At 39.3% G+C, this 26,475-nt stretch overlaps 1 protein-coding gene across 3 annotated transcripts; it reads left to right on the top strand.

The window, feature by feature from the left end:
• Window positions 1–1,650: 1,650 nt before the first annotated feature.
• ANKEF1 (ankyrin repeat and EF-hand domain containing 1) lies at window positions 1,651–26,150 on the top strand. Of its 3 annotated transcripts, XM_043602883.1 has the most exons (10): window positions 1,651–1,961; window positions 6,999–7,388; window positions 12,416–12,615; window positions 13,369–13,518; window positions 14,538–14,661; window positions 18,606–19,428; window positions 21,227–21,453; window positions 22,815–22,978; window positions 24,863–24,997; window positions 25,842–26,150. In XM_043602883.1, the coding sequence occupies exons 2-10, from the start codon at window positions 7,043–7,045 to the stop codon at window positions 25,998–26,000; spliced, it is 2,328 nt and encodes a 775-aa protein (XP_043458818.1). In that variant the 5' UTR covers window positions 1,651–1,961; window positions 6,999–7,042; the 3' UTR covers window positions 26,001–26,150. The 3 variants fall into 3 exon arrangements, with proteins under 3 accessions (XP_043458818.1, XP_043458819.1, XP_043458820.1); XM_043602884.1 differs by lacking the exon at window positions 6,999–7,388 and having other exon boundaries at window positions 1,654–1,961; XM_043602885.1 differs by lacking the exons at window positions 1,651–1,961; window positions 6,999–7,388 and having other exon boundaries at window positions 12,518–12,629.
• Window positions 26,151–26,475: the final 325 nt, after the last annotated feature.

Consider the following 26,475-nt stretch of genomic DNA (forward strand, 5'->3'; position numbering starts at 1 on the left):
AGTCGGTTAAGCATGGGACTCTTGGTTTCGGTTCAAGTCATGATTTCACGGTTCATAAGATAGAGCCTGCATCAGGCCTCTGCTGAGATTGGAGTCTGCTTGAGAGCTCTGTCTCTCCCTTTCCCTCTGCCCCTCTCCCCTCATCGTGTGCTCTCTCTCTAAAATAAAACAATAAATAAATAAACTTTAAAAAATAAGATTTTGGAAGGAAAAAATGTCTAAACAATACATACCATGCTACTCAATTTTTATAAATCCTCAAAATGTGCAATACTAAATGCACATTTTTTAAGGGAAGCATTCATACAAAGCAACATATTTTTGAAAGGCAAGGGGCTGATAAACACAAATTTCAGAATAGCAGTCACCTATGGGGACAAGAACCAGAGAATGCAGTTTGGGGAAGAAATATACAAGGAGTCCAGCTGTAGAAGCAAACTTGTTCAGCTTATATAGTATATTCCTTTGTGTTCATGAAATAGTCCTTAATCATATTTTCAAACAGAGTCTCTGTGTAAAAAACAAATTGGGGTGGGGGAACTATTGCTCTTAATCAGAAGCTATTACATCCTATTTTTATTTAAAAAAATTTTTTTTACACTTACTTATTTTTGAGAAACAGAGTGAGACAAAGAGTGAGCAGGGGAGAGGCAGAGAGAGAAGGAGACACAGAATCTGAAGCAGGCTCCAGGCTCTGAGCAAGTGGTCAGCACAGAGCCTGGTGCGGGGCTCCAACCCACAAACCATGAGATCATGACCTGAGCCGAAGTCGAATGCTCCACCGACTGGGCCACCCAGGCACCCCTGTTACATCCTATTTTTTTTTATTTTTTTTTCAACGTTTTTTATTTATTTTTGGGACAGAGAGAGAGAGCATGAACGGGGGAGGGGCAGAGAGAGAGGGAGACACAGAATCGGAAACAGGCTCCAGGCTCCGAGCCATCAGCCCAGAGCCTGACGCGGGGCTCGAACTCACGGACCGCAAGATTGTGACCGGGCTGAAGTCGGACGCCTAACCGACTGCGCCACCCAGGCGCCCCTGTTACATCCTATTTTTAAAAGCATACATGTTTTGAATTCACATAAAAAAGCTGTCAGAATTTGCCTGCAAAAAAAGTGTGTTTGGGGGGCTGGGATGTTAGCGCGCACCCCCAGGCCCTGAAATAAACTGATCTCCTTGTTATATTTGCTATCATTTGTGTATAAATATTTTTAAGCCTATATACATCCTGGGTCATGCAAAGAAAAATTCTGGGAAGATTCACCAGAATCAACAGCAGTTGTCTCTGACAAGTAACTTTTTTTCATTTTATATTATATTTTTCATTTAAGTTTATGTATAAAATTATTTTATTCTATATTTTAATTGGTTGGTTGATCTTACTATAGGAGCTTTACGTTTCGAATACAATGCTTTTCAGAATGAGGGCAGGGGAGTGGGAGAAGAGGATGAAAGGAGAAGGACAGGTGCAGTCCTGGCCTTGGGCGCAAGGTCACTGCCATCCGTGGCGCTGGACTAGCAGAGCCCTCCTCCAGCATCCCGGAGCGCCCGGCCACCAGGCGGGGACCAGGCCACCTGGTGGAGCGGGGCGGGGCGCCTCGCCCCGCCGCGCACGGGTGCGGTTGCCTTGGCAGCGAGGCGGGGCGTGGCCGAAGCTCACAATCGGCCAAGTCCCCGCTGCTCCCACCCCGCCCCCTGCGCTCTCACCTGGCGGCGCTTTCGCCCCCGGCGGACCCTGGGCCCATGGACACACACGTCTGCTCCCTGCTGCCCCGCGCGCCGGCTCGCCTGCTCTGCCCAAGGAGACACCATTCACGGCTGGGCGACCACGCCGGGCTCTGGGAGCCGGAGGTCGCGGCTGGGGCCCGCGCCAGGCGGCAGAGAACGAGGGCCTGGGCCGCCGGGCGCCCCAGCAGACAGAGGCGCAACCGCCGCCCCTGATCACCCCCACGACTAAGAGGTGAGCTTGGCACCTTGCTCCCTGCCACCTGGCCTTTACCTTGAAGTTACTTCTTAACCCCTCTCCCCTACCGCATTTTTCTGAGACTTAAAACTGAAAGGGACCGTAAAGAACCCTGCAAATGTACACCGTGGCTTCTGGGGGATTTGAAACCCACGGACATTTGATTTATTCATAGTGAGCCGGCATTGAGGGACTTTGCTAAGTACTTTACTAGAATTGTCTCATTTCCTCTTCATATGGACCATCAAGTGGGTACTGTCATCCCCATTTCACAGATAAGGAGACTGAGGCACAAACCAAGTAGATAATATGTCCAGGTTTTTGCAACCAGTTTATGTAAATAATGTTGCAGAGAAGGGGGGCGGGGAGTCACAAACAACAAAAACAGATTTCCCCACCTGCAATCCCACACTCTTTCCACTGTGTGGAAATTCCCAGTGTGTTTCCCTCCACTCCTCTTTTTAGCAAACCACCCTTGTGTCATAGACTCCTTGGAGAAGTTGATGAGTTCTGTGGATCTCTCCTCCACAGGGGAAAAATGTACCTGTACACACACACACACACACACACACACACACACTGCAGATTGTCATATAATTTTAGAGGGCTTAGACCCAAACCTGGACCTCAGGTGAAGAAACCCTGTTCTATTCCACTATCTCTTGAGATTGTCCATATAGATGATCAGATAGGGGTATGCCAGGGTGGCTCAGCCGTCATACAGAGGTAAAGTGTACATGTTGGGGTGTGTGTATACATGATGACTCCCCTGAAGATCAGAGATGCTTTCACAATTTTGAAGAACTCAGAACTAGAGGGCAGGACTTTTGTTATTTCCTTCAGGAATAACAAGGTGAGGCTCTTGTTCAGTCTTGGCAATAGGTTGTGAAGGACAGAGAAGGGGAACTGCTCTCTCCCCAGCACTTTGGGGCTTTGGCTGGAAGAGTACAAGCTGTAGAACTGGCCCGTGGGCTGTGGAATTCATCACTGTAGCTTGACTGGACATGCTTCATGCTGCTAATTCTTTGTTAGGGGTGGGTGCCTCAGAGAAAGCATTGAAGTCTCTGATTAGGATGTCTCTGTTCACACAAATGAGGTGGCATAGATTCAGGATAGTCAAGGAGCTATTTGGAAGCACTGTATCCTATTCCTGTGTACGTTGTGCCTACGTGTGCAGTATGACACTGCACCTAACTAGGATATGGCTGGTACTAATAAATCATAAGCAGCTGCTAAAGTAAATATCACCAAGGCATGGAGCAAAGGCCAAGTGGGTGACTTGTGGGGCAGCTCAGGACTTACTGGGAGCCTATTTACACACATGGTTCTAAGCAGCTGCATTATCTGGTCTCCTAGTCGACCACATGTTATAAACAGATTAGAAGGGAAGAGAGGGGCTACAGCAAACAGGACATTGAAGCCACAAGCTATGTGATGACTGATGTCCCAGCGGCAGAGGAGGAAGCACAAAGAAAAAACAGCAGGCAGAAGAATGGGGAGAAAAGGCAGCAGCATGCCTTTGACAGCGATGCTCACCCTTCTCCCTGACACTCTTTCCTCCTTTCCTTCACCTATCTCCCGGGAGCCTGCAGCCACTGAAAACCCCACAGTTGCCCATAGACCCGGCTTAGATCTCTCTCTCTTGAATTGTGTTCCATATTGCTATGTAGATTCTGACTCAGCATGCCAAAGCATAACTGTCTACACTCTTTGACCAATCTGACTGCGTCCTGCACTCCCCATCTCACACACAGGTAGCCAGTTGCTCAAACTAGAAACCTGGGCATTCTCTTTGGTTTCTTCCACTCCTCAATCTTAAAACTTTCAGTCATCATTTATGGAGCAACCATTACTTGAATGCCCCACATGAGTCAGGTTCTGGGTGATGGAGAAATAAAGGTCATTATAATATAAAACTTCTGTTCCATGAAGGCTCTATACTACTGGGGAAGTCACACAGTATATAAATTGAATATATCTATATCTACAGATCTATAGAAATATAATATACAGAAGTGCTTGATTTCATTATAAAGAAAGGAAAGAGATGAAGTGACATGGTGGCTGCTGTCTGAATGGTGAGAAGTGCCAACCAACGGAAATTCCGAGCTAAGAACACTCCAGGCCGAAGGAACAAGAGGTTCCAGAGGCAGGAATGCACTTTTGTTCTATAAGCAGAAAGGTGGTCAGTGTGGCTGGAGGTCATCTTATCAAGGGAGGTTGGAGTAAAGTAAGATCACAGAGGCAGAGAAAATGTTCTTAAAAGATCAACAGGAGGGGTTTAGATTTATTCTGATTACAATGAAAATCTGTTGAACTGCTTTTAAAAAATAGTTTGGAGGGAAGTTTCTGGCATGGGAACTTTCTGGAACTTTCTAGTAATGTTCTATATCCTGATAGGAGTTTGGGTTACATAGATGTATGCAATTGTCAAAACTTATAGAATGGAACACTTAATTATTGGACATTTCATATGCAAAAGACAAAGAGGAAAAAAAGAACTGTAAACAAATATTGAACTCCAGTTAAGGGTATTGCCTGCTGGAATATGTGTGCAGTTTACTTTGAAATGGATCAAAAAATAGATGGCTGAGTAGACAGAGGGATGGATAGATAAGTGAAAGCGAGTAAAGCATTAATGGTAGGATCTGTGATGGATATATGGGTATTCAACTTTTCTTTATATTAAAAATAATTAGGGTCCCCTGGGTGGCTCAGTCGGTTAAGCGTCAGACTTCGGCTCAGGTCATGATCTCACGGTCCGTGAGTTCGAGCCCCGCGTCAGGCTCTGTGCTGACAGCTCGGAGCCTGGAGCCTGCTTCAGATTCTATGTCTCCCTCTCTCTGACCCTCCCCCATTCATGCTCTGTCTCTCTCTGTCTCAAAAATAAATAAACATTAAAAAAAATTATACTAAAATGTTGGGGGTGGAGGCTTGTCTAATTTACATTTAACAAAGCTTTTTCTGGGTACTGAATAATGAATGGCTCTGCAGGGCTGCTGAGGAAGCAGTGAGACAGATTAGAAGCTGTGACAAGGGTTTGGCCTAGGATAGCACCACTGGTAATTGATGTGAGGATATATTCTGGAGATAGAGTTATGGGGTTTGCTGGTGGATTTAAAGAGTAGGGGACCTGTGAGGAAAGAAAGAAGAATAACTTTGAGTATTTTCATCTGAGTAGACAGATGGATGGTGACGCCATTACTGGAAGTGGGGAGAACTGGAGAAAGGGTGATATCAAGTGTTCGGCTTTGGATGTTTTATATTTTATATGCCTATTAGAGTTCCTTGTGAGAATGAAGAGTCAACAGGTAGATACATCACTTTGGAGCTCTGGGGAGAGTCAGAGAGTGAATATTCAGAAACCTCAAATTGGCATGAAAGTCATGAGACAGGATGAGACCATCAGGGCAATGTGTGAGAATAGACAAGAGTCCTGAGGGCGGAGCCCTGGTCACCCCAACAGGCTTCTGGCAGAAGATGGGAGCTAGCAAAGGAGAATGAAGAATGGGTGGTGAGGCAGGACACGAACAGGCAATGGAGATGTTATGGTTGCCCAGAGAGACATAGTTAAAGAGGAGCAAGGGTTCAAAAGTGCAACTCATTGCCAGAGGGAATATAGGTGAGGGAGCAGATTTGTGGGAGAAAAGATGACACAGTTTCTGATTTTGTAGTAAGATGAAATCTTTTCAATTGCAAAGGACAGAAACTCAGCTAACTAGCTTATACAAAATTAAGGGGGGGTGGGGGTGGGGAGAGGATATTTACTTCTGCAACCCTGAGCTAGTGCTGCATTAACTAACATGTTGCATGGATTAAAGTGGTGGGTGAATTCTGGCACAACTGAGTCCCAGCTTCTGCCCTAAGTTTCAGTCTCTGTAACACACACTCTCCCTGACTGCCAACATGGTTCCTGCAACTGCAGCACCCCACCCTACTGCTTAACAGCATCAGCACACAGTAGTCTGTCCATATAGTTCTGGCAGAAGGGTCCCTTAGGATGCTGACTGGCTGATGTCCTTCCTGAGCATGTGCTCACACACAGACTAAGCCTTGGTCTTTGACTTATTGCTATCATAGGGGATGGAAGGGGCAGATCCATACAAAATGCTGGGGGTCAAAGGTTGCTTGACTTTATCTGATACATTTTTAAAAGATGTTTCTGAGGACTGACCAGAGAAAGGAACCTAGGGGATGTGTTGTAGAAGCAGTGAGACAAATTAGAAGTCTGTGGCAATGACTTGGCCTAGGATAGCAGTACTATATGATCTGGAATGGATTTCCAATATGATAATGGGGTTCTTTTCCCAGAAAAAGTGAGGAAAGAAAAGCAAGCTGGGTCTACCTAGCCTGACTCAACTGAAAATATTGTTTTTCCATAAATAAAAGGAGATACCATTTCATATTAGAATGCTCATTACAATGTAACAGTGGGATTATTTATGAAAATTACAGTTCTCTCTCAACCGTTCACCTACCTCATTCCCATGTAAGATGACACAGTAATCATGTTTGGTATCTCACAGAATCCAGTAGGTTCCTCCTTATGATAAGCACCTCAAAATTCTACATGTTCTTTTTTTAACACTTGTTAACTGCTAAAACCTGTGTGGTCTCTGTTGAGGGGCATGCTGGTAACAGAGCCATGTAGTGGGAAAATGAAACCTTACCTTGGCACTTTTGTTAGCCTTACTTTCTTTGTGGCTAAAATGGGGAGGCTGTGTCAAGGAAGGAAGATTAAATGAGACAAGAAATTAAATTAACAAGAAAGCTTCACAGCAAGGCTGATATTAATTAGGATGAAAGATTTGTTTTGAAATATTTTAACTTTATGCTAACTGTATGTCTTTTGTATTTATGTGTAATTTATACTCTCATGAAGTCAGTTGCCATAAACTATGGTAATATCATTTCGTAAGAAACAGCCTCTCTTCTCAGAAGGGAAGGTATAAAATATTACTATCTAGTCAAAATACAGACGACAAAATTAACTTTGAGTTTTGTATGTTTCTGTTTTTGTTTTTGCTGCTATAGTTTTGTTTTGGTCCAGAAAAGCATCTTCAAGAAGGTGGTCGAGTATGGCTTTAGCAGATAAGAGACTTGAGAACTTGCAGATCTACAAAGTTCTTCAGTGTGTTCGGAACAAAGACATGAAGCAGATAGAGAAGTTGATCAGGCTTGGATACCCTGAACTAATCAATTTCACAGAACCGGTCAATGGATACAGTGCTCTGCACTTAGCCTCAATTTCCAATGACATTGATATGGTCAGCTTTCTCCTTAGCCTTGGTGCTCATCCTGATGTGCAAGACAAGATGGGCTGTACTCCAACAATGAGGGCTGCAGAACTGGGTCATGAATTGTCCATGGAAATATTAGCCAAGGCAAAGGCTGACATGAGTATAGTTGATAATGAAGGAAAAGGTAAAAATCCCAGCATTCTGCCCAACAGATGCAATCTACTTTGTAGCCAGAAATCAATAAATAGTGCATTTTTGGTTTCCAACTGTAGAAGTGAAAGACTCATGGGTTTAAGTGAAGAGCCAGGTTCTCACTCTTGTACCTAAGGACGCTGTCTCCCCATAATTTGAAAACAGTATGGGTAGATCTTAGGGAGACAAGATCAGAGAGATTTCTCATTTAAAAAGAAAGTTAGAGTTAGATTAATCTATGTTTGGTGGCTTTCCTAAATGTGGAGAATTTTCACATATATTGTCATTACCATAGTCATAATCATCGATTATAAGATATAAAAATCTTGTTTAAGACAAAAGAGGAGGGAGAGCATTCTTATTCCTTTTGATACTTTAGAACATCAAATAATGTTCTTTTGGGCTCCAAAAGGACTTTGGCACCTCTCAACAGCAGTCTGATGTAGAAAGGGGGTTACAGTTGGGAACTGGAAGGACTAAGGTGGATGCCGGCATAAACTCCAATGTTCTAGGGTCAATTTAATTGTATTTGGAAAAAGAACTTACAACTTGAGACATGTCATTTCCTTTATTGTTTAGGTGAGATAGCCCCCACTTCTCTACTCTGTTCTCCCTAATCACATCTCAAGACCATGTTTGGGAGCTTCTGGCCCAGATAACTCAAAGTTCCAGAAGGACTTGACACAGCCTTGTGAAAATCACCAAGAAAATTACCACCAGGCTTAATATAAATTGGTAGATTTAATCAGTTGTCCCAAGGAGTTGCTTCAAGTACAAAGCCATTAACATCAGTCCCACGCTGGAGAAATAAATCCCATTTTTAATGTTAATATTTTCTGACAGGAACAAAATCCGCTTTTGTAATTCTCTCCAGACTTGGTATTTGATAAGTGACTTGCTTAAAACAATAAGAGAGGACAAAGAAAAGGAACAATCATTTAATTACTTAATAGTACCACATAACGAAATGAACTTCGGATGCATTCAGGGGTCAAATGCATTTTAAAATGTTAAATCCTGAATAAAAAAAGCCTCTTAAAACTCTGTAGAATATCATATCCCAAAGTGTTCCACGGACCACTGAATTGCTGAGATGTTGATAAGGGTTACAAGCAAAATTGGTTCCACTGTCAAATTCATTAGAGAACCATTGGATAAAACAAATTGAGACATGTTGATTTCACATTTGTCAGACTCTTAGATACAGGGATATTTTCCATATTTCTTTGACCCTTGAAATAGTTTTTCCTTATGGCATCTTATATACCTGGAGTTTTGTGGAATGTACTTTGGGGAAACACTGTAATGGAGAACAGTTTACCTTCCAGAGTTTGAAATAAATGTTTTTTTTAAAGGTTGAGACATTTTATGTCATAAAAATCTAAAATTGCAAAATTAAAACTGAACAAGTAAAATTAGAAACAGGGTTAAGTGAATACTTGTAGCAAATGCAATAGCCATATGGCTACTATCTAAGCTCATTCAAATTAATACTAAGCTTGTCAAGGTTTTGGAAGATGAATGCATGAGAAAATAATCTGACAAATCACATAGGAAGAATTAAAGATAGAAAACAAAACTTGGGACAAGTACAAATCTTGTTGCACACATAACCTTGTTAGTACAGCCCCCTAGAGACTTGATTCTGTGTAACCCATGGTAGGCTTACTGCACTGAGTGAATGCCCTGTCTTCACCAGTTCAACACATCTAGCTCACCTTGCACATCCCTTAGTTGTCCTCTCACTTGTCAAACTGTTTTGCTTCTTGCATAGTCTTGGTCATTAACATCCTATTTTCCAGGGATTGATGTATGCCTCACTGGACATTGTTCCTAAAAGATAAGCAAACATTTAAGTGGTTAAAATACTTACTGGATCTTTAGAAGGATGTGGGACATACTTAGGCTAAACTGTACTTTGAACAATTTTGCAGAATATGGAAAAGGTAAATCTCTAAGCCAAAACTCTTTCCTATGTCCTTGGGGATTAATTAGTGTCTGTCTATTCTGGAGAATGGAATACTGTCTTCCCTTTAAGGGTTAAGCTAGACTAGTTCCTTAGAGCCCCCATTCCATTGGTTCTCCCATTTATAGGAATGCATACCCAGTCCTACATGCAGTATGCAAATTTGACTGTCCACCATTTTTTTCCCTTTATTTCCATTTCAGTTTTAGAATTTGATTCATGTTCTTTGTGGCTTAAAGAGTCAGCCCAGATAGACTTTGACTGGGAGTTACGCATGCCATCATTATAAAATATCTATTTCATAAGTGCCTTAGGGCCTTTTGTAATGAATTCAGCCTCTGGTATTTCTAGATCGCATTGCTGTTTATTGTTGTTTTGGTCCACTCTTGCCTCATATGACTTGTTGTACCTTTGATTTTCTATTTTCAACATGTCCTTGACCATCTTTCTGTTTTAACTGTTCTGAGTAACCCTATTTTAGATGTGTCTGTTTATATGAAATATATTTAGATTTTGATTTTATATAAATTGTGATTTTTATTTAATGGTAGAATTTACCCAATTTATATTTATCTGGATGCCCCAAAGATTTGGCCTCAGAACTGTCATTTGTTTTATATTATGAAGTTATATTTAATATAAAATATATAAATAAATATGTATAAATGTATTTTCCTATATGGTCCATATATTCTTTTTCTTGTTGTGTGTATTATATTTTCTAAGGTTAATGGTCTGTTTTTAGTTTAGTTTTTTTTTTTTTGGTTGTTGGAATGGTAGTTTTATCTATTTTTATTACTTACTGATTTAAAAAAATTTTTTAATGTTTATTTTTGAGAGCGAGAGAGAGAGACAGAGCATGAGTGGGGAAGGGGCAGAGAAACAGGGAGACACAGAATCTGAAGCAAGCAAGCTCCAGGCTCTGAGCTGTCAGCACAGAGCCTGATGCGGGGCTCAAACCCATGAACCACAAGTTCATGACCTGATCCAAAGTTGGATGCTTAACCGACTGAGCCACCCAGGCGCCCCGATTATTTACTGATTTTTTTAAACGGAGGTATATTTGACATAAACATTATATTAGTTTCAGGTGTACACATAATTTGATGTTTGTATGGATTGCAAAATGATCACCACAGTAAATCTAGTTAACATCTGTCTTTTTTCTTGGGAAGAGAACTGATTTTTTTTTTGTTTTGGTTTTTTTTCTTTAAGTTTAATTACTTATTATTTTTTTCTTTAAGTTTAATTACTTATTTAATTACTCTGAGAGAGACAGAGAGCACAAGTGGCAGAGGGCCAGAGAGAGAATCCAAAGCAGGCTCCGCACTGTCAGCACAGAGCCCAATATGAGCCTCAAACTTGTGAAGCCGAAACCCACAGTTGGATGCTTGTTTTTGGTTAATGGCAAACTTGATAGCTTTACATATACTTAAACCTTTGTTTATTAAAGTAGCAGTTTACATGGCATTCATTAATATTTTGCCATGAAAGAAGAGATTAGTACAATAACTTTTTGCATCCTTAAACTTACATGTCCATTGCTTTTATATGTGAACAACAGTTTGATAGGTACAAAACTCCTTACTTTCTTTCTCAGGTGATATTGTAGATACACTTCAGTTATTTTCTAGCATGGACTATTACAGTAGCAAAATCTCAAGGCCAGACTGACTTTTGCTTCTTATAGATAGGATCTGAACTGTTACCCAGATGCTCACAGGACACCTTCTCTACCTAGCTTTACATACGCATGCCTCATTGATTTTTCTTAATCCATTTTTCCTGAGACCCAAGTATGCTTTTTTAATCTTGAAATTCAGGTTTTCACTTCAAGAAAGTTTTTTTCTATTGTATCTCCATTTTTTTCTGTTCCACTTGGTGTTTTTTATTGAACACCAATTACATACATGTTCACTCTCCTTTGCCTCTAGACCATTTCAAATCTTCCATCATCTGTGACATTCTCCTTAGTTCTTTTGTATTTTTCCTCCACATCCTGGATGACGGTTTTGCTTTCCTTTTTCCTGCTTCCAATTTGACTTCCCTTTCTTTGGTGGTTTTAGTTTCCTCTACCATTTCTTTCCTAACTTCAGCGGGCTTAATTTCATCTTTTCCTTCTATTTATCTTCTATTGTCCTAGCAGCCCTTCTTTTAAAGGTCTTGGCCTATCTTTGTACTTTTATTTTAGAAGAAAAAAGTTATATTTAGCTTCTTTGCTATCATAGAAATAGGTCAGTCAATAATTTTCACATGGTATAGTTTTCCTAGTATGTAGTTTTTGCCTAGCTTTTACTATCAGGTTTCTTTCTTTCAGTATCTTACCCCCCCTCCCCCCAATAGGTCACATGCTAGTTTTTTATTTGCTTATTGTTCCTCTTTGAATGAAGCCTGTTTAGAATAAGGTCATTACAAAGTCAGTTTGGAGCCTGACTGTTGTTTGCCTAGATTACAATACCTCTGATCTGTAGTACATTTTTGACATGAATTATATTGAGGACCTATATGTCATAAGTTCTGGGTCAGGGGATTTAGCATTTTCCTTTATTCATTGGAACAAAACGATTTGCCAAAATGGTAGAGCCCCTTGTCATGTACTTTGTCTTCTCAGTGCTGCTATACTGACCGCTACACATGGCTGGTCTGCACATTTTATCATCCAGTACCACCTCCTTTGTCACTCTGCAGTTTCAGAGGGGACACAGCAACCCACCAACCAGCACCCACAGTCCTGCATGTGGGATATAGGCTGCAAGAACCCATGGTTGACAAGGGCTCACATATCACCACTCTGATTCTTCCCCTGAACCAGGTCCGATCGCATTTGGTCGTAACTGTTTTCTGATTCTATCAAAGGTTGACTTTCTTTTTTTGTTTCTCGGTCTTGGTATTTCAGTTGGTTACAGAAGGAAAAAGCAAGGCAACTATGCCTTTGCTCCACCACCTTCAGCTAGCCAATTATGGATTTCAAAATTGTTATCTTTTCCTTGCTATCTGGTTCAAATATATGGAGACTTAATTAAATACTCTCTGGGGATTCTATTTTTCTACAGGTGTTTTGTTTTACTGCATTTTGCCTACTAAGCGGCATTATCGCTGTGCATTGATTGCCCTGGACCATGGTGCAGATGTCAACAACTCTACCTGTGAAGGAAAGCCAATATTCCTTAGAGCGTGTGAAGAAGCACATGATGTTAAAGATATGTGCCTGACCTTTTTGGAAAAAGGAGCCAATCCAAATGCTATCAACTCAGTATGACTATTCCTGTGATTATATATATATATATTCCTTTTTTTTTAAATTATAGATGCTCAGTAGTGTAATTTTCGCATTTAATTATGGTAAAATTATCCTGTTAGCTTATAGACTATTCATTTCTATTCACAGTGTTTTAAGATGATAGATTTTCATTATCTTTATATTGCCATGATTCCACAGTCTATTTCCTAATTACGTTTGGAAAATTGGTATTTATTATGCATAATGGTAAAAGATCATTAGAGAAAAATAGAAAAGATACCACTGATGCCTAATAAAAATGTATCTTTTTGGAAAGAAAATATGTAGTCCTGCTGTTTCCTGTATCTATCTTGCCCCCTTTCCTTGTTTGGCCAATTTTATTGAGTTTTCTTATTGTTTAATAGTCATTTCCAGATGATAAAAAAATCAATTTTTTTCCTCATTAGAAAACACCTATAACCTAATTTTAGCATATACTTTACCCTCTTTCCCCCCCTTTTGCTCTACTTTCTTTACAAAAAAAATGCATTTTATAGCCTGATTTCTCACAGGGACATCTGGTGTGACCTTGACTCTGATATTCGAATTCTTCTACATGGATCAGCTGACTTCATTTTTCCTATTTGTTACATGAAACCAATAAAAATACAGAGAACTAAACATGTCAGTGTGAATCTAAGTCCAAATGGATTTAGACCATATTTATATGAAATAAGTGATTTAAGATAACAAGCATAACCGGCATTTGATCTGTTTCTCATCCAGTCCACAGGTCGAACGGCTTTAATGGAAGCATCAAGAGAAGGAGTGCTAGAGCTAGTCCGAGGGATATTGGAAAGAGGAGGTGAAGTGAATGCCTTTGACAATGAGAGACATCACGCTGCACATTTTGCTGCCAAAGGAGGCTTTTTTGATGTAATAATCTGCCCTTTGCTTTAAAATCTGTTGCTCACGCCTTTTCACAAATTGTTTTAATATCACGTAGGTTACACTAAGAATGTTTTCGAAGTTACCGTCTTGATTTCCCTAGATAATTCTAAAATTATATTTCAGATCAAATGTTTTTTTAAAAACTTTCTAGCCCTTCAGTTTTATCTGCTTGCTAAGTTTATTCATTTAATATTACTGATAATGTTTTTCTGTATTCTTAACTATGACAAATTAAAAGTTTTGCCAATCAGAACTTTTTTATTTTATGCCTCCATTACATATCAAAATCTTCAAAATATGGCTTGACCAAACTGTGGGAGAACAATGCCAACAAACTCTTATCTCCCTAAGTTTTTGTGTGCATCTAATGACTCACTTAAATTTTAAACTCTTAAGTATCCTGGTTTTCTGGACATACCAGTAAAGGATATCTCATAGGTACAATGACACTGCAGAAACGAAATAGGAACCAATGTTATCCTATTTTTTTTTAAATTCTGAATTACGTCTAAACTTTATTTACTCAATTTTCTGAGTTTTTACATAGCTATCTTTGTTTCTGTCATTGAGTCTTGTCCCCACAATTAAAATATACATCACAATAGAAGCCACATTTGGTAAAGACTTTTTTTCCCTGATAATGTTTTCTATAGGCTGATGCTTTCTAGAATTACTAGAATTCACCAAGATAGCATGCCCTAGATGAGTATCAACTTTTCTAAACTCTTGGTCAAAGCTATTTGATAGAATTGTCAGCAATGGTGAAAAAGTTGTATATCTGTGCCATATAATTCAGTAGCCACATGTGGCTTTTGAGCATTTGAAATACGGCTAGTGAAACTAAGGAACTGGATTTTTTTTTAATGGTTTTCTATTTAATTCGATTTAATTTTAAATAGCCACATGTAGCATAAGTAACTATTAGATAACAAGTTGGGGTGTCAGTCTTCATGCAATAAATGTATGTTCCTATTCCTCTACTATATCCACTGTTTATTTTGCAGATATTGAAGCTGCTTTTTGCTTACAAGGGAGACATGGGGCTGATTGCATTGAATGGGAACACACCACTTCATTATGCTGCCATGGGCGGTTTTGCAGATTGCTGCAAATATATAGCTCAGCGAGGTAAAAGTGTCTAGCAATTTTATGTTTAAAGCAGTTATGATTTACCCATGTTGCAGATGAGCAGACAGTTTGGGCCTGCCACTTGTCAGTTGCATATCTTTTTCAATAGCCCATCCTCAGTTATATATGTAGAAAGAAAATTGAAAATTTTTTCTTACTCTACCTTCTGTGAAATCATGAATCAGGTCTTAAGGTGATGAAGACTCATTTTCTGAAATGTTTTTAGGTTGTCATTAAAAATCTAAAGAGGATTGTTCATTCGTCGGCTAATTATTAAAATGCTTATAGTTTTTAAAGTCCTTTTAAAAATGTCCACCAATCTGAAGGACAAACACTGAAAACTATGTCTTTTAGTCTGCATTCTTAATTATTTCATTAAAAAATTGTCCAATTGTGTCAAGGATAACTTTCCTAAATCATTTGAAATTATAGGGGAAATATTTTAGGGAGAAAGATAAAATGAAAATTTTCATGGAAAATTTGAAATTTATTTTCGGTTTACCTTTAGCTTCTAGGTACCTATTAATTTAGGAATATAAACTATGCATGTATAGCTTAATGTAGTCCTTAAAATGGGAATATTAGCCAATTAAGTTTAAAGATCTGGATCCATTTGGTGCCAATTACATGCTAACTTAAAGTACATTAAAAGTTTTTAACTTTGTGAAAAGTGGAACTGCATTCTGCTGAACGTTGTAGTAATGGGTTTGGTTTTTTGCTTTTTTTTTTTTTCCCCAGTTTGAGTAATAGGCAAAAACTTAAAGCCCTATGACTCTAGAATACAGCAGAGAAAGTACTTTTGCTTTTCTGTCCTCTACACAGCAGAGAATCTCAGGAATCCCTGAGACATAGAGATCCTATATTGTAACCACTAACATAAATAATGTGCTTGCGTAACTAATAGTGCAATAACGAATTCACGTTTACTTTTTATGAACTTATACAAACTCCTACTCTTCCCCCCCATCGTCCCCCAATAAACACTTTTTTTTTTATTAAAAAAAATTTTTTTTTTCAACGTTCATTTATTTTTGGGACAGAGAGAGACAGAGCATGAACGGGGGAGGGGCAGAGAGAGAGGGAGACACAGAATCGGAAACAGGCTCCAGGCTCCGAGCCATCGGCCCAGAGCCTGACGTGGGGCTCGAACTCCCGGACCGCGAGATCGTGACCTGGCTGAAGTCGGACGCTCAACCGACTGCGCCACCCAGGCGCCCCAAACACTTTTAACAAATAAAGAAAGGAACGTGTATCAAATGCAACTTTTGCCCCATAAACGGTCTCATCAGTCTTGTTTGCACATTTGTCACTATCAGCAGTTTATTCTGACATTTCATTTTTTTTCTTTTTCAAATGTCTATGTATTTTGAAAGAGAGTGTGTGTGCACATACACATAGGGAAGGGCAGAGTGAGAGGAAGAGACAGAATCCCAAGCAGGCTCCACTCTGTCAGCACAGAGCCCAGTGCAAGGCTCAGTTTCACGAACCATGAGATCATGAGCTGAGCCGAAATCAAGAGTTGGACACTTAACCAACCGAGTCACCCAGGCACTCCTGATATTGCATTTTTAACATAATTTATTTCTAAAAACAAAAGATCTTCCCAGATTAAGACAATTCTTCAACTTTAACATGTTAACTGCTTTCTTATTAGGACAAACATCACCAGGCACATTCTCTATCATCTATATACTCCTGGGAGAAAGTCACAGAAAGCAAATTGAGAAGCACATTTGGCCAGAGCGTAGGCCACGCCAAAGGCCTTGCCCAATGACACAGAAAGGTTTCATCTTCCTGGCAGAATCATAAGACTAGGCCATGTTTTCTTCTTTAAGATTTATTTATTTTTGAGAAAGAGAGAGAACACAAGTGGGGAAGGGGCAGAGAGAGAAGGGGACAGAGGATCCAAAGCAGTCTCTGCACTGACAGGCTTGACAGCAGTGAGCCCGATGTGGGGCTCGAACATACAAGCCATGAAATCACGACCTGGGCCAAAGTCGGATGCTCAACCGACTGAGCCACCCAGGTGCCCCTAAACCGTGTTTCTAAAACAAGTGGCTGAAAGCATTCTAAGTTCTCTTGCATGTTTGGAGGTACAACCACTTCACTAGATCCTATGTGGGTGACCTAATTCCATAACAGAAGTGTTACCAACTACATGTTCACCTTTTGAATCTTAGATCTAAGGCAGTCAGAGCAACAACAAACAATGCATTAACAATTAAATGCTCTTTTCTGAGTTAACTCCTTGGGTTTAGTGTCTTCTATACTTAAATGTGAAGGCTGGACTGTTTCCCACATTAAACCATCTTCTTCCTGTTGCTAGAGCAATTTACAAGTCTCAGTAAGCAGTGTGAGTGTCATATCCAAGGGCAGAAGCAGGGAGCTGGGAACAGTTCTAGGGAAGCACCCCAGGAGAGTTCTCTTTCTCATGGGCCTTTGGCTTGTCAGCCCACACTAGCTGTAAGTTGAGTACCTTCGGCCACAGGTCATAAGTCACAAAGGGGATGAATGGATCTGTATTTACTAATTATAAGGGAGGAGATAAAAAGTCCCAAGGCCAGAGGAGAAAAAAACGCCTTCAGATCTTTAAGCTGGGATGTTGGAAACTTTTATCCACATAAAGGTTTCTAACTAGGAGGAAACTGGGAGCATAAGAAGGCAAGATCAAACAGCTTTAAGATCCTTTGATCCTTAGGGGTGAATATAGAAGCAGTGGCTTGGGAGATGGTAGATAAACCCCTCGACACCTTGAAGAAGCGAAAAAGCTAAATAAAAACAGCATTCTTGAAGTTGCTATGGAATTATACTGTCGAGACCAGCCTCAGGCCCCCTTTTCGATAAGTCACTGTTTAATATAGAAATTTTAGAATCCTTATTCTCATAATACTCTTTTTGAGTTTTTCTATCACTACTAAAATTATCAGTCTTAGTATAAAATGTTCAGTTTGACAATACCAAAGGAAGTATCAATCTTCAAAAGCACTGGTGACTAATTTTCTTTTTGACAAGGAATACAACTATAAAGTATTGGCAGGGCATGCTTTATTTCTGCACGCAGCCACCTGTACATTTTCATTGCTAGACATACTGATTGGGGAGCAATCTTCTTTGATTATGTGATGTTGGCAAAGCAACAGGAGAAGCTTCTTCTAGATGCAAAACACTAGAAAGAGCTTCTTCATTGTCTGACTTATTTATATACATAACGGATTTTTAATGTCTCAAGACACTTACTATAGACAGCACAACCTTCCTAGTGGCACTAAGCCGATTCTCCAATGTACCCGGAGAAGTTTATTTATTTGGGGAATACCTACGTGTAATGTTGGTGTCATCATTTTAAGGAAGGGACCAAGAAGGAAAATGAATTTTAGTGTCTGATTTGCACAAATGTAATACTGGAAGTCTTTCAGATTCGATGAACAAATTGGTTTTTCCTGGGTTAGGTTGTTCACATGACCTTATCACAAAACAGCAGATCAATAGAAATTAAATGGATTCTGTGGAGAATACAGTTTAAGATCGTACATAAGTTTGCAGTCATAATCATTCAAAAAGAAGCAGGTGCAGCATTCTGAGTTCCTAATGGCCCAGTAAGCTATCTGAACCCAGCTTCTTTCTATATTCAAATATTACCCTCACTCTTTTCTTTTTTTAGGAGCAGGTCTGCTTAGCAAGTATGCCAAAATGATATTTGTTTCAAATATCTATAGGGATCAATGTCCTAATTCTTTAGGGGCAGAGAATATAAATTGGAAACATATTTCAGAATTCACCAAAGTGAAGCTCACAGAAAAAAAAATCACAGCTTAATCTGGTAATTATAGGGGATAAATTTTTGACTAATAGATCAAAATTAAGAAAAGGGTTTGATGAATGTCATTCGCAGAGCCATGCAGATGCCTGGGCAATATTCATAATAATGATGCTTCATGTTCTAGGATGTGACCTGAAATGGAAGAACTTAGATCATAAAACACCCAGAGCTGTGGCCAAAGAAGGCGGTTTCAAAGCAGCAAACAAAGAAATACGGAGGGCAGAGCGAACCGCTAATAAACTGGCACGGCCAGGAGCCAAAAATCCGAATCCACTCTGGGCCCTTAGACTTCATGACTGGTCGCTAGAACATGAGACTTTCCTTCGGGAAGCCTTTTCATTTGTGGACAGAGGTGATGGGACAGTCAGCAAGGAGGACTTCGTGTTGACATTGGAGGAGAGGCAAGATTTTGTGACCTCGGAACAGCTGGCTATGGTAGCTCAATATCATGAAAAATTACGGGGAGGTGGGGTCAATATTAATGATTTCTTTAAAGGAACCAGATACTTAAGCAAGGCTTACGTCTTGGGATCATATGGGCCCAAGAAAAAGAAAAAAGGGATGGCCAAAAAGGTAAAGAAAGGCAAGTTTGTTTTACCCCTCCCAATCTGCATCATCCCTGACCACGTATTTCCCCAACGGAGTGATGGCGGGCCACCCTATTACATGATTGAAACCTACAAGAATATAACTGATTGCAATCGGTTTAACCGAGACCATCCACCAGAACATCCCATTCAGGATGACTCCGCTTGGTACATTGATGATCCAGGGAAGGTATTTTCAAATATTAATTTCGTCACCAAGGCAGGAGACCTGGCTTCTCTGAAAAAGGCATTTGAATCAGGAATACCTGTGGATATGAAGGATAATTATTACAAAACACCACTAATGACTGCATGTGCCAGTGGAAACATGGATGCTGTCAAGTTTCTTCTTGAAAAAGGGTGGGTTTTCTTTCTTGAGTGAGGTTTAAATTTCATGGGTCTTTATATTCAACTCCAGAATTTTAGGGCAAAGAAAGAGCTTCATTTCTGAAATCTAGATTAGAGATAGACCTTGCATGGGAAAGTTGGCTAATGGGAACCTGGGAATGTGTGTACGCACAGATAGCTTACCAATAAAAACTACGCACAAAGTTGCTTTACTAGAGAGCTTTACCTACATGGTGTGTAGGTCACTTATTATTTTATTTTAAATTACCAAGATAATTTTTAAAATTTATTTATTGTTGAGCGAGAGAGAATGCACTTGCCTGTGAGTGGGGGGAGGGGCCGAAAGAGATGGGGAGAGAGAATCCCAAGCAGGCTCTGCACTGTCAGCACAGAGCCGGTTGAGGGGCTCAAACTCACAAACCTAGATCATGACCTGAGCAGAAATGACCTGAGCAGAAATAAGAGTCAGGCACTTAAACTGACTCAGCCACCCAGGTGCCCCAAGAATTTTATTGTAGGAGAAACATAACATGATCTACCCTCTTAACAAATTATAAGTGTACAATACAGTATTAACTATAATCACACTATTGTATGGTAGATCTCTAGAACTTATTCATTTTACATGTTGCTTTTTAATCTGTCTCTTGTGTATGTGTTGGGGGGGGGAGGATCCTAACAAATTTAAACAAGTGGTACAATGGCCATGATGACATGTCCCTTCTCTCCTCCAGAACCTCCTTTGTTCATTTGTAAATATCTTTAAAATATCAAAGCATCACATTTTTATTTAACTTTGTAATCTAAAGCAACTTCTCAGGTTTAATTCTTTCTTGTACCATAGCTGAATAGCCTGGGGTAAGTTTCTTAACTTTTTTGTGCCTCCATATCCTCATTTTTATAATGGGGCTCTAATAGGACTCAGCTCACAGATTTTCAAGATCAAATCATTTAAAATATGTAAATCACTTATTAGCAAAGCAATTGCATATTTGATAAAAGTTGTTATTATTATCACTATAAGGGCGAAGGTCAAAGAAGTATTCAAATTTGTATATTATCTAGAGGGAGTATAAAGTAATTAATGAGAATTTGAACTTTTCGACAGTGAATTTTTTTAAATTTTTTTAATACTTATTTTTGAGAGAGAGAGAGAGAGAGAGAGAGAGAGAGAGAGACAGAGAGAGACAGCGTGAGTGGGAGAGGGGCAGAGAGAAAGGGAGACACAGAATCCGAAGTGGGCTCCAGACTCTGAGCTGTCAGCACAGAGCCCGATGCGGGGCTTGAACTCACAAACTGTGAGATCATGACCTGAGCCGAAGCCGTACGCCTAACCGACTGAGCCACCCAGGCGCCCCGGCAGTGAATTTTTTTTAAAAAGAACTGACATTTAAAATACTACACTTAGATGCTTAGAATTTTAATAATGAAGGTGCATTTAAAAATCTATAACATTCAGAGAAAGTAGACTCAAAGTGAAATAACATGACTTTAATATTTCCTATCAGTTTTTACCTTCATTGGATCCAGTTATATAATTTTCCCTAATTTTAACCTTTGCAAAAAGTGCAACCCCTGGGATCTAAGTGCCTTTAAAAACTAAACAAAATGTGTATTTATGCAAAGAAAATTAAGACTGTCAGATAATGCAGAGCACGAGTCAAGAAAAATTATGGCACAGAGTTTAACTTTACTCAGAGCTTCCCTCGTTTATAGCTGGACAACTGTATGAAATCTGGCTTTGCACGTTCAGCCTCCAATGCTTGGAACAACCCATATATTTAGCTTGTGCATCTGTCTTATTTTATAGGGCTAACGTTAATGCAACAGATAATTTCCTGTGGACTCCACTTCACTTTGCATGCCACACAGGCCAGCAAGATATTGTTGAGCTTCTTGTAAAATCTGGAGCTGTGATAGACGCAGTCTCCATCAACAACACCACTCCTTTAACTAGGGCTATTGAGAGCTGCAGACTGGATACTGTAAAATACCTACTTGATATCGGTGCTAAATTCCAACTGGAAAATAGAAAAGGTATGTGTTCATATCATTGATATAGTTACAGTCAGAAAAGGAGAATTTAGATTCCAAACCTCTTCTGATTCTATTCTTGTAGGACCACATTTCCCTGTGAGAGTTACTACTGCAAATGCAAGCCTAAGTTGAATGTTACACAAGTTGGTTTTCTGTGGAGTGCCTCTCAATCACTGGTGTGAAAGGATCAGTGCTTTATGTTTGCAATCTGTCATGGATGGATACTTGTGTAAAGTACAAGAAAAAGTGACTTCCTAGAAAATGAAATGAGAAAAAACATGAAATACAAGGGTTTTTGTAATCACTAGATTAAAATGACAGAAAATTCTTCTATCAAATATATCTAAAAATTTCTAAATGCCCACTCTTTTTTTTTTATGTTTATTCATTTTTGAGAGTGTTGTGCTGACAGCAGAGAGCCTGATGTGGGGCTTGAACTCACAAACCGTGAGATGATGACCTGAGCTGAAGTTGGGCGCTTAACTGACTGAGCCACCCAGGCACCCCTCTAATTACCCACTCTTAATTTCTGTGGTTATTTCACTATAGTCCTATAAGCATTAGTTTGTGGGCTTGCACCAATGTTCAGAGTTTTCACACTGTTACAACTGTCAATTCCTAGTAAATGACATAGTTTAAAGACTATAGAATGTGGATTCTTTCCAAAGCTGAACAAATTCCTGAATTTGAGTTTCTCTCTAGGACATAAATGGGAGGCCTAGCTTATATCACACCTGAAGAATAAATAAAAATTTGAATAACTATTTGACCTTATTGCTTGGAGGTATCATTTTCTTATAGTGGAGGCTGTTGCTTCCTTTTGATCTGAGAGAGCATTAGTATTTCTGTCTGCTTCAGGCTTCCTCTGAGTCACTGGTAGTATTGTTTTAGGTCTGCTTGAGGATATTACAGGTGTCATAATACCCAGCCATGTGCACAGCACACTGTGACACCAGCTTCCTCAGGCCTTTTTGAATATACCTCCTTATATCATGGGAAGGGGAGAATAATGTAAAATTATCACACAAAAGGAAATGTACGCAATGTGGGAAGAGAACCATCAATCAAATATTCACATGTAAATATCCTGCCAGTATTTCCTATCAACTTTTTAAGAAACACGCTTAAAAAAAACAAAAACAAGAAAAGGTTGTGTTGCCAGTAAATGGCACTTTAAATTATGAGATCTTAGAGCTGGGTCCACCTTAGAGAATATCTGATCTAGCTTTGTGACCCTACATATAACCATTTGCTTTACTAATCACCTTTACTACTGTATGCTAAGGGCTGATGTGCTGAGGTTTTCTACATGGCTTATTATCAATCTGTTTATTGTTATTCTGAATTTATGTCTTGAACAGGGCACACTGCCATGGATATTGCAAAGGCGTATGCTGACTATAGAATAATTAGTTTGATTCAAGAAAAGCTGGATAGCTTGCCAAAACCAGCAGAAAATCAAAAAATGAAAGGCAAGCCACCTCCTAAAATGAAGACTGAAGGCCCTGAAATTAAGAAAGAGGAGGTAAGAAAAGCAATGGACTACCCATTAGTAACTAGAACCTATTAAAAACTTGTTGGGGGGTAGGGCAGTGTCATTATGTACATGTGGTTATACAGCATGGGCACAATAATATACAACCCATATTGTCAGCACTATTATGCAGTACTTTTAAAGAAATAGCTAGCAAAGAAATTCCTAGTATGGAAAAGTCTAAAAAGTGCTCATTGCAAATAAAATCCATGTAAAAACCAAGATGGTTCAGCCAAACACAATTAGAATGTTGAAAAAAGAATTGGCATTGGATATGTATATATTTGGTTCTGAGTTATACAGATTTGATGAGACACCCTAGACAGGGAAGTAGGGTGAGAAGAATGAAGCAAAGCATGTTTTTCCTTCATTATGGTATCATAATTTTTCATTACACATCTTACCTTCCTTCTAAGGAATTTTATTTTTTTAATGGTTATTTTTGAGAGAGAGAGAGAGAGAGAGAGAGAGCACAGGGGAGGGAGAGAGACAGGGAGACAGAGAATCTCAAGCAGTCTCTGTGCTGTCAGCACAGAACCCAATGTGGGGCTCAAACTTATGAACCATGAGATGATGACTTAAGCTGAAATCAAGAGTCAGACACTTAACTGACTGAGCCACCCAGGCACCCCCTAAGGGATTCTAATGACTACCAATGAACCCTGGGATATGGGGCCACCTGTGACTTGGATATCCTGCAGAATGACTCTAGAAGTTTTAAAAGTGTCAAGTGACTGTTCCTGGTAATCTGGAGTGATGTGGGTGCCTCTAAACTACCAGAAGTTTAAGGTTTTTGCCCATAGAGATTACTGAGAGATCAAGACTTTGTCATTAGCAGCGAAGCCCAAGTGCATTTCTTTTTTCTTTTTGTATGAAATTTATTGTCAAATTGGTTTCCATACAACACCCAGTGCTCATCCCAACAGGTGCCCTCCTCAATACACCTCACCCATCCTCCCCTCCCTCCCACCCCCCATAAAACCCTCAGTTTGTTCTCAGTTTTTAAGAGTCTCTTATATTTTGGCTCCCTCCCTCTCTAACCTTTTTTTTCCTTCCCCTCCCGCATGGTCTGCTGTTAAGTTTCTCAGGATCCACATAAGAGTGAAAACATATGGTATCTGTCTTTCTCTGTATGACTTATTTCACTCAGCATAACACTCTCCAGTTCCATCCACATTGCTACAAAAGGCCATATTTCATTCTTTCTCATTGCCACGTAGTATTCCATTGTGTATATAAACCACAATTTCTTTATCCATTCATCAGTTGAAGTGCATTTCTAAGTAGGCTAGAAGCTTCTTTTAGGGAAGCAGGAGGAATCCCTGGTGATCCTTGGCAAACATAGGTCAGGGATGAAATTCAAAAAGGAAAAGCTCTAATATTGGAATTGGAAATTGGAAAGGGTTGGAGAAACGTAAGGTGGTAGGAAGTGAAGAGGGTGAAGGGATTATAACAAACATGGAGGACAATCAACAGTAAGGAGTAATAAACATGGAGGGGATGAGAGTAAGAATGGCCAGAGGTGAAGGATGATCAATCAGCTAAGCTTCTACTACATACATCATTATCATTTTAGTAGGATAATTTAATTTTTCTAGTTAATCAGTGACCATAGATAAATAATGGGTATCTTGAAGACTTAAATGCTCTGTTACCAATACTACTAATAAAGTAGAGTTAAACAAAGCAAACTAGTTATCTTCCTCCATCCAAAGTTATAATATTCTATTTCATTTCAAATTATAATTTATATAGTAACATTTTTATTTTTACTTGGCTTCAGAGCAAGATACAGAACAACAAATAATATAAAAAAAAGTGTAATATAGGTTTTTGCAATTGATAGGGTTGGTTTTTCTTTTGTCTCATTTCCAGGAACCACTTTCATCAGTTTATGTACCATCCATATCAGAGGAAAAGAAAGTACATAAGGATAATGTGGTTTATCTCAATTCATTGATTACCAGTGGTTATACCAAGAAAGTGGATATTACATTTATTCCACGGAGGGTAAGTACTTTGGAAAGATCTTCATAACATGCTGTAAATTCATATCATTTTCTAAATACATTTCATGCAGAACACCCAAACAAATGTCCAAAGATTATCTTTCACAGTTATGATATGAAGGTATCCTTTTGCCAATTCCTGCTGCTTCAACTCAGTAAGTTCACCTTCTTTAGCTTCCAATATCTGGTTTCCTCTATTACTATTTCTATATTAACATTTTAGTTGTCCTTGAAAACCTAAAGTATTCTTTGGTCAATGCCATTCCCTGTCCCCATTTGGTCACAAGTTCAATAGACACATTTTCTTGGTACTTCTCAGACCCCAGTACTCTTACTACCATCTCACTTGGGAGTTTCATACTACGCAACACTGGATTTATTCAGTAGCTTCCTAAATATCCACAATTAAAGAGGTGGAGACATCTATGGAGAACAAGAGTGGTCTTGCCAATCCCCATCAAGCCATGCTGAATAAGAGACCATCAGCCCCCTCTGCCTTCTACTATGAAAATAATTTTCTTATGACTTCCCCATAAGACATAAAGGTAACAAACCCAAATGATCTTCTAATTCCATCTCTTCCTTGTTTTGACATCCCAAAAATGAACAGCAGAGGATAATCAGAGGTAATTGAAAAGCATTTCAGGTGTCCAAACAGTCACCATCAGAATTAGTGATGCCCATGTAACTCCTCTTCCTCATGTAAGAGGAACACATAAGATAAAATAGATTTAGAAGTAAATTTGATAGTTTTAAGTTAATCATACTGGACACTGTGTGGATACTGACGTATTTGGCTGGCTTTCGTATTCATGCCTGCTCTGGATATGGTTGTTTGTTTTAAGATCTGGAGTCCTGAAGCCACAACAGCAGAGCTGATCAGGAAAAGGGAGCTGCGGCGGGAGAGGTTCACTTACGAGGTAGACTTTGAAGACTTCATGATGCCCTTTCAGAAGAACATCACAGAGAAAGCTCAAGCCTTGGAAGCTGCCTTCAAGACCTAGATCATAGCAGTTGCTTCTTGGGGTCAACATTTTGAGGCCCAGGGAGAAAGTCGGTATTTCCATCAAAGTCAAAGCAATCCACAAATGAAGAATTTGTAACCAAATAATTGTTTTTGCTTTAACAGCTATAAATATTCTGAGCTATCTAGAGAAGGTGTATTTTATTTTGCAATGAATTACATGTCATTCTGGATAAACCCCTTAATCTTCTTTAAGGATGTAGTAGAATAAATGGCATTTTGGTTATAAATATAACATTATTGTCAAAAAATTTACAAAATGTACACCCATTATGTTTGCTAAATATATAATCCAGTGGAAATTGATGAAAACAATTTAATAGTAGGGAAGAGAAGTAGTTCTAACCCGTTAAGGAAGGAGTTTGTTTCCTACACACCATCGTACATGGTATATATTAGATACCTGGGTCAAATAAGCTTTGGCACTTATAGCAGACACTGTCAGCACTCCATCC

Source organism: Prionailurus bengalensis, chromosome A3 (assembly GCF_016509475.1).
Source record: "Prionailurus bengalensis isolate Pbe53 chromosome A3, Fcat_Pben_1.1_paternal_pri, whole genome shotgun sequence".
Taxonomy (NCBI): domain Eukaryota; kingdom Metazoa; phylum Chordata; class Mammalia; order Carnivora; family Felidae; genus Prionailurus; species Prionailurus bengalensis.

What these genes read in the sequence shown, in the direction of transcription:
- ANKEF1 (XM_043602883.1), top strand. Translation starts at nt 7,043, where the DNA reads ATGGCTTTAGCAGATAAGAGACTTGAGAACTTGCAGATCTACAAAGTT. An exon ending in AAGTTTCTTCTTGAAAAAGG is followed by an intron (nt 19,429 to 21,226) that starts GTGGGTTTTCTT and finishes CTTATTTTATAG; the next exon opens with GGCTAACGTTAATGCAACAG. An exon ending in TTACATTTATTCCACGGAGG is followed by an intron (nt 24,998 to 25,841) that starts GTAAGTACTTTG and finishes GTTTGTTTTAAG; the next exon opens with ATCTGGAGTCCTGAAGCCAC.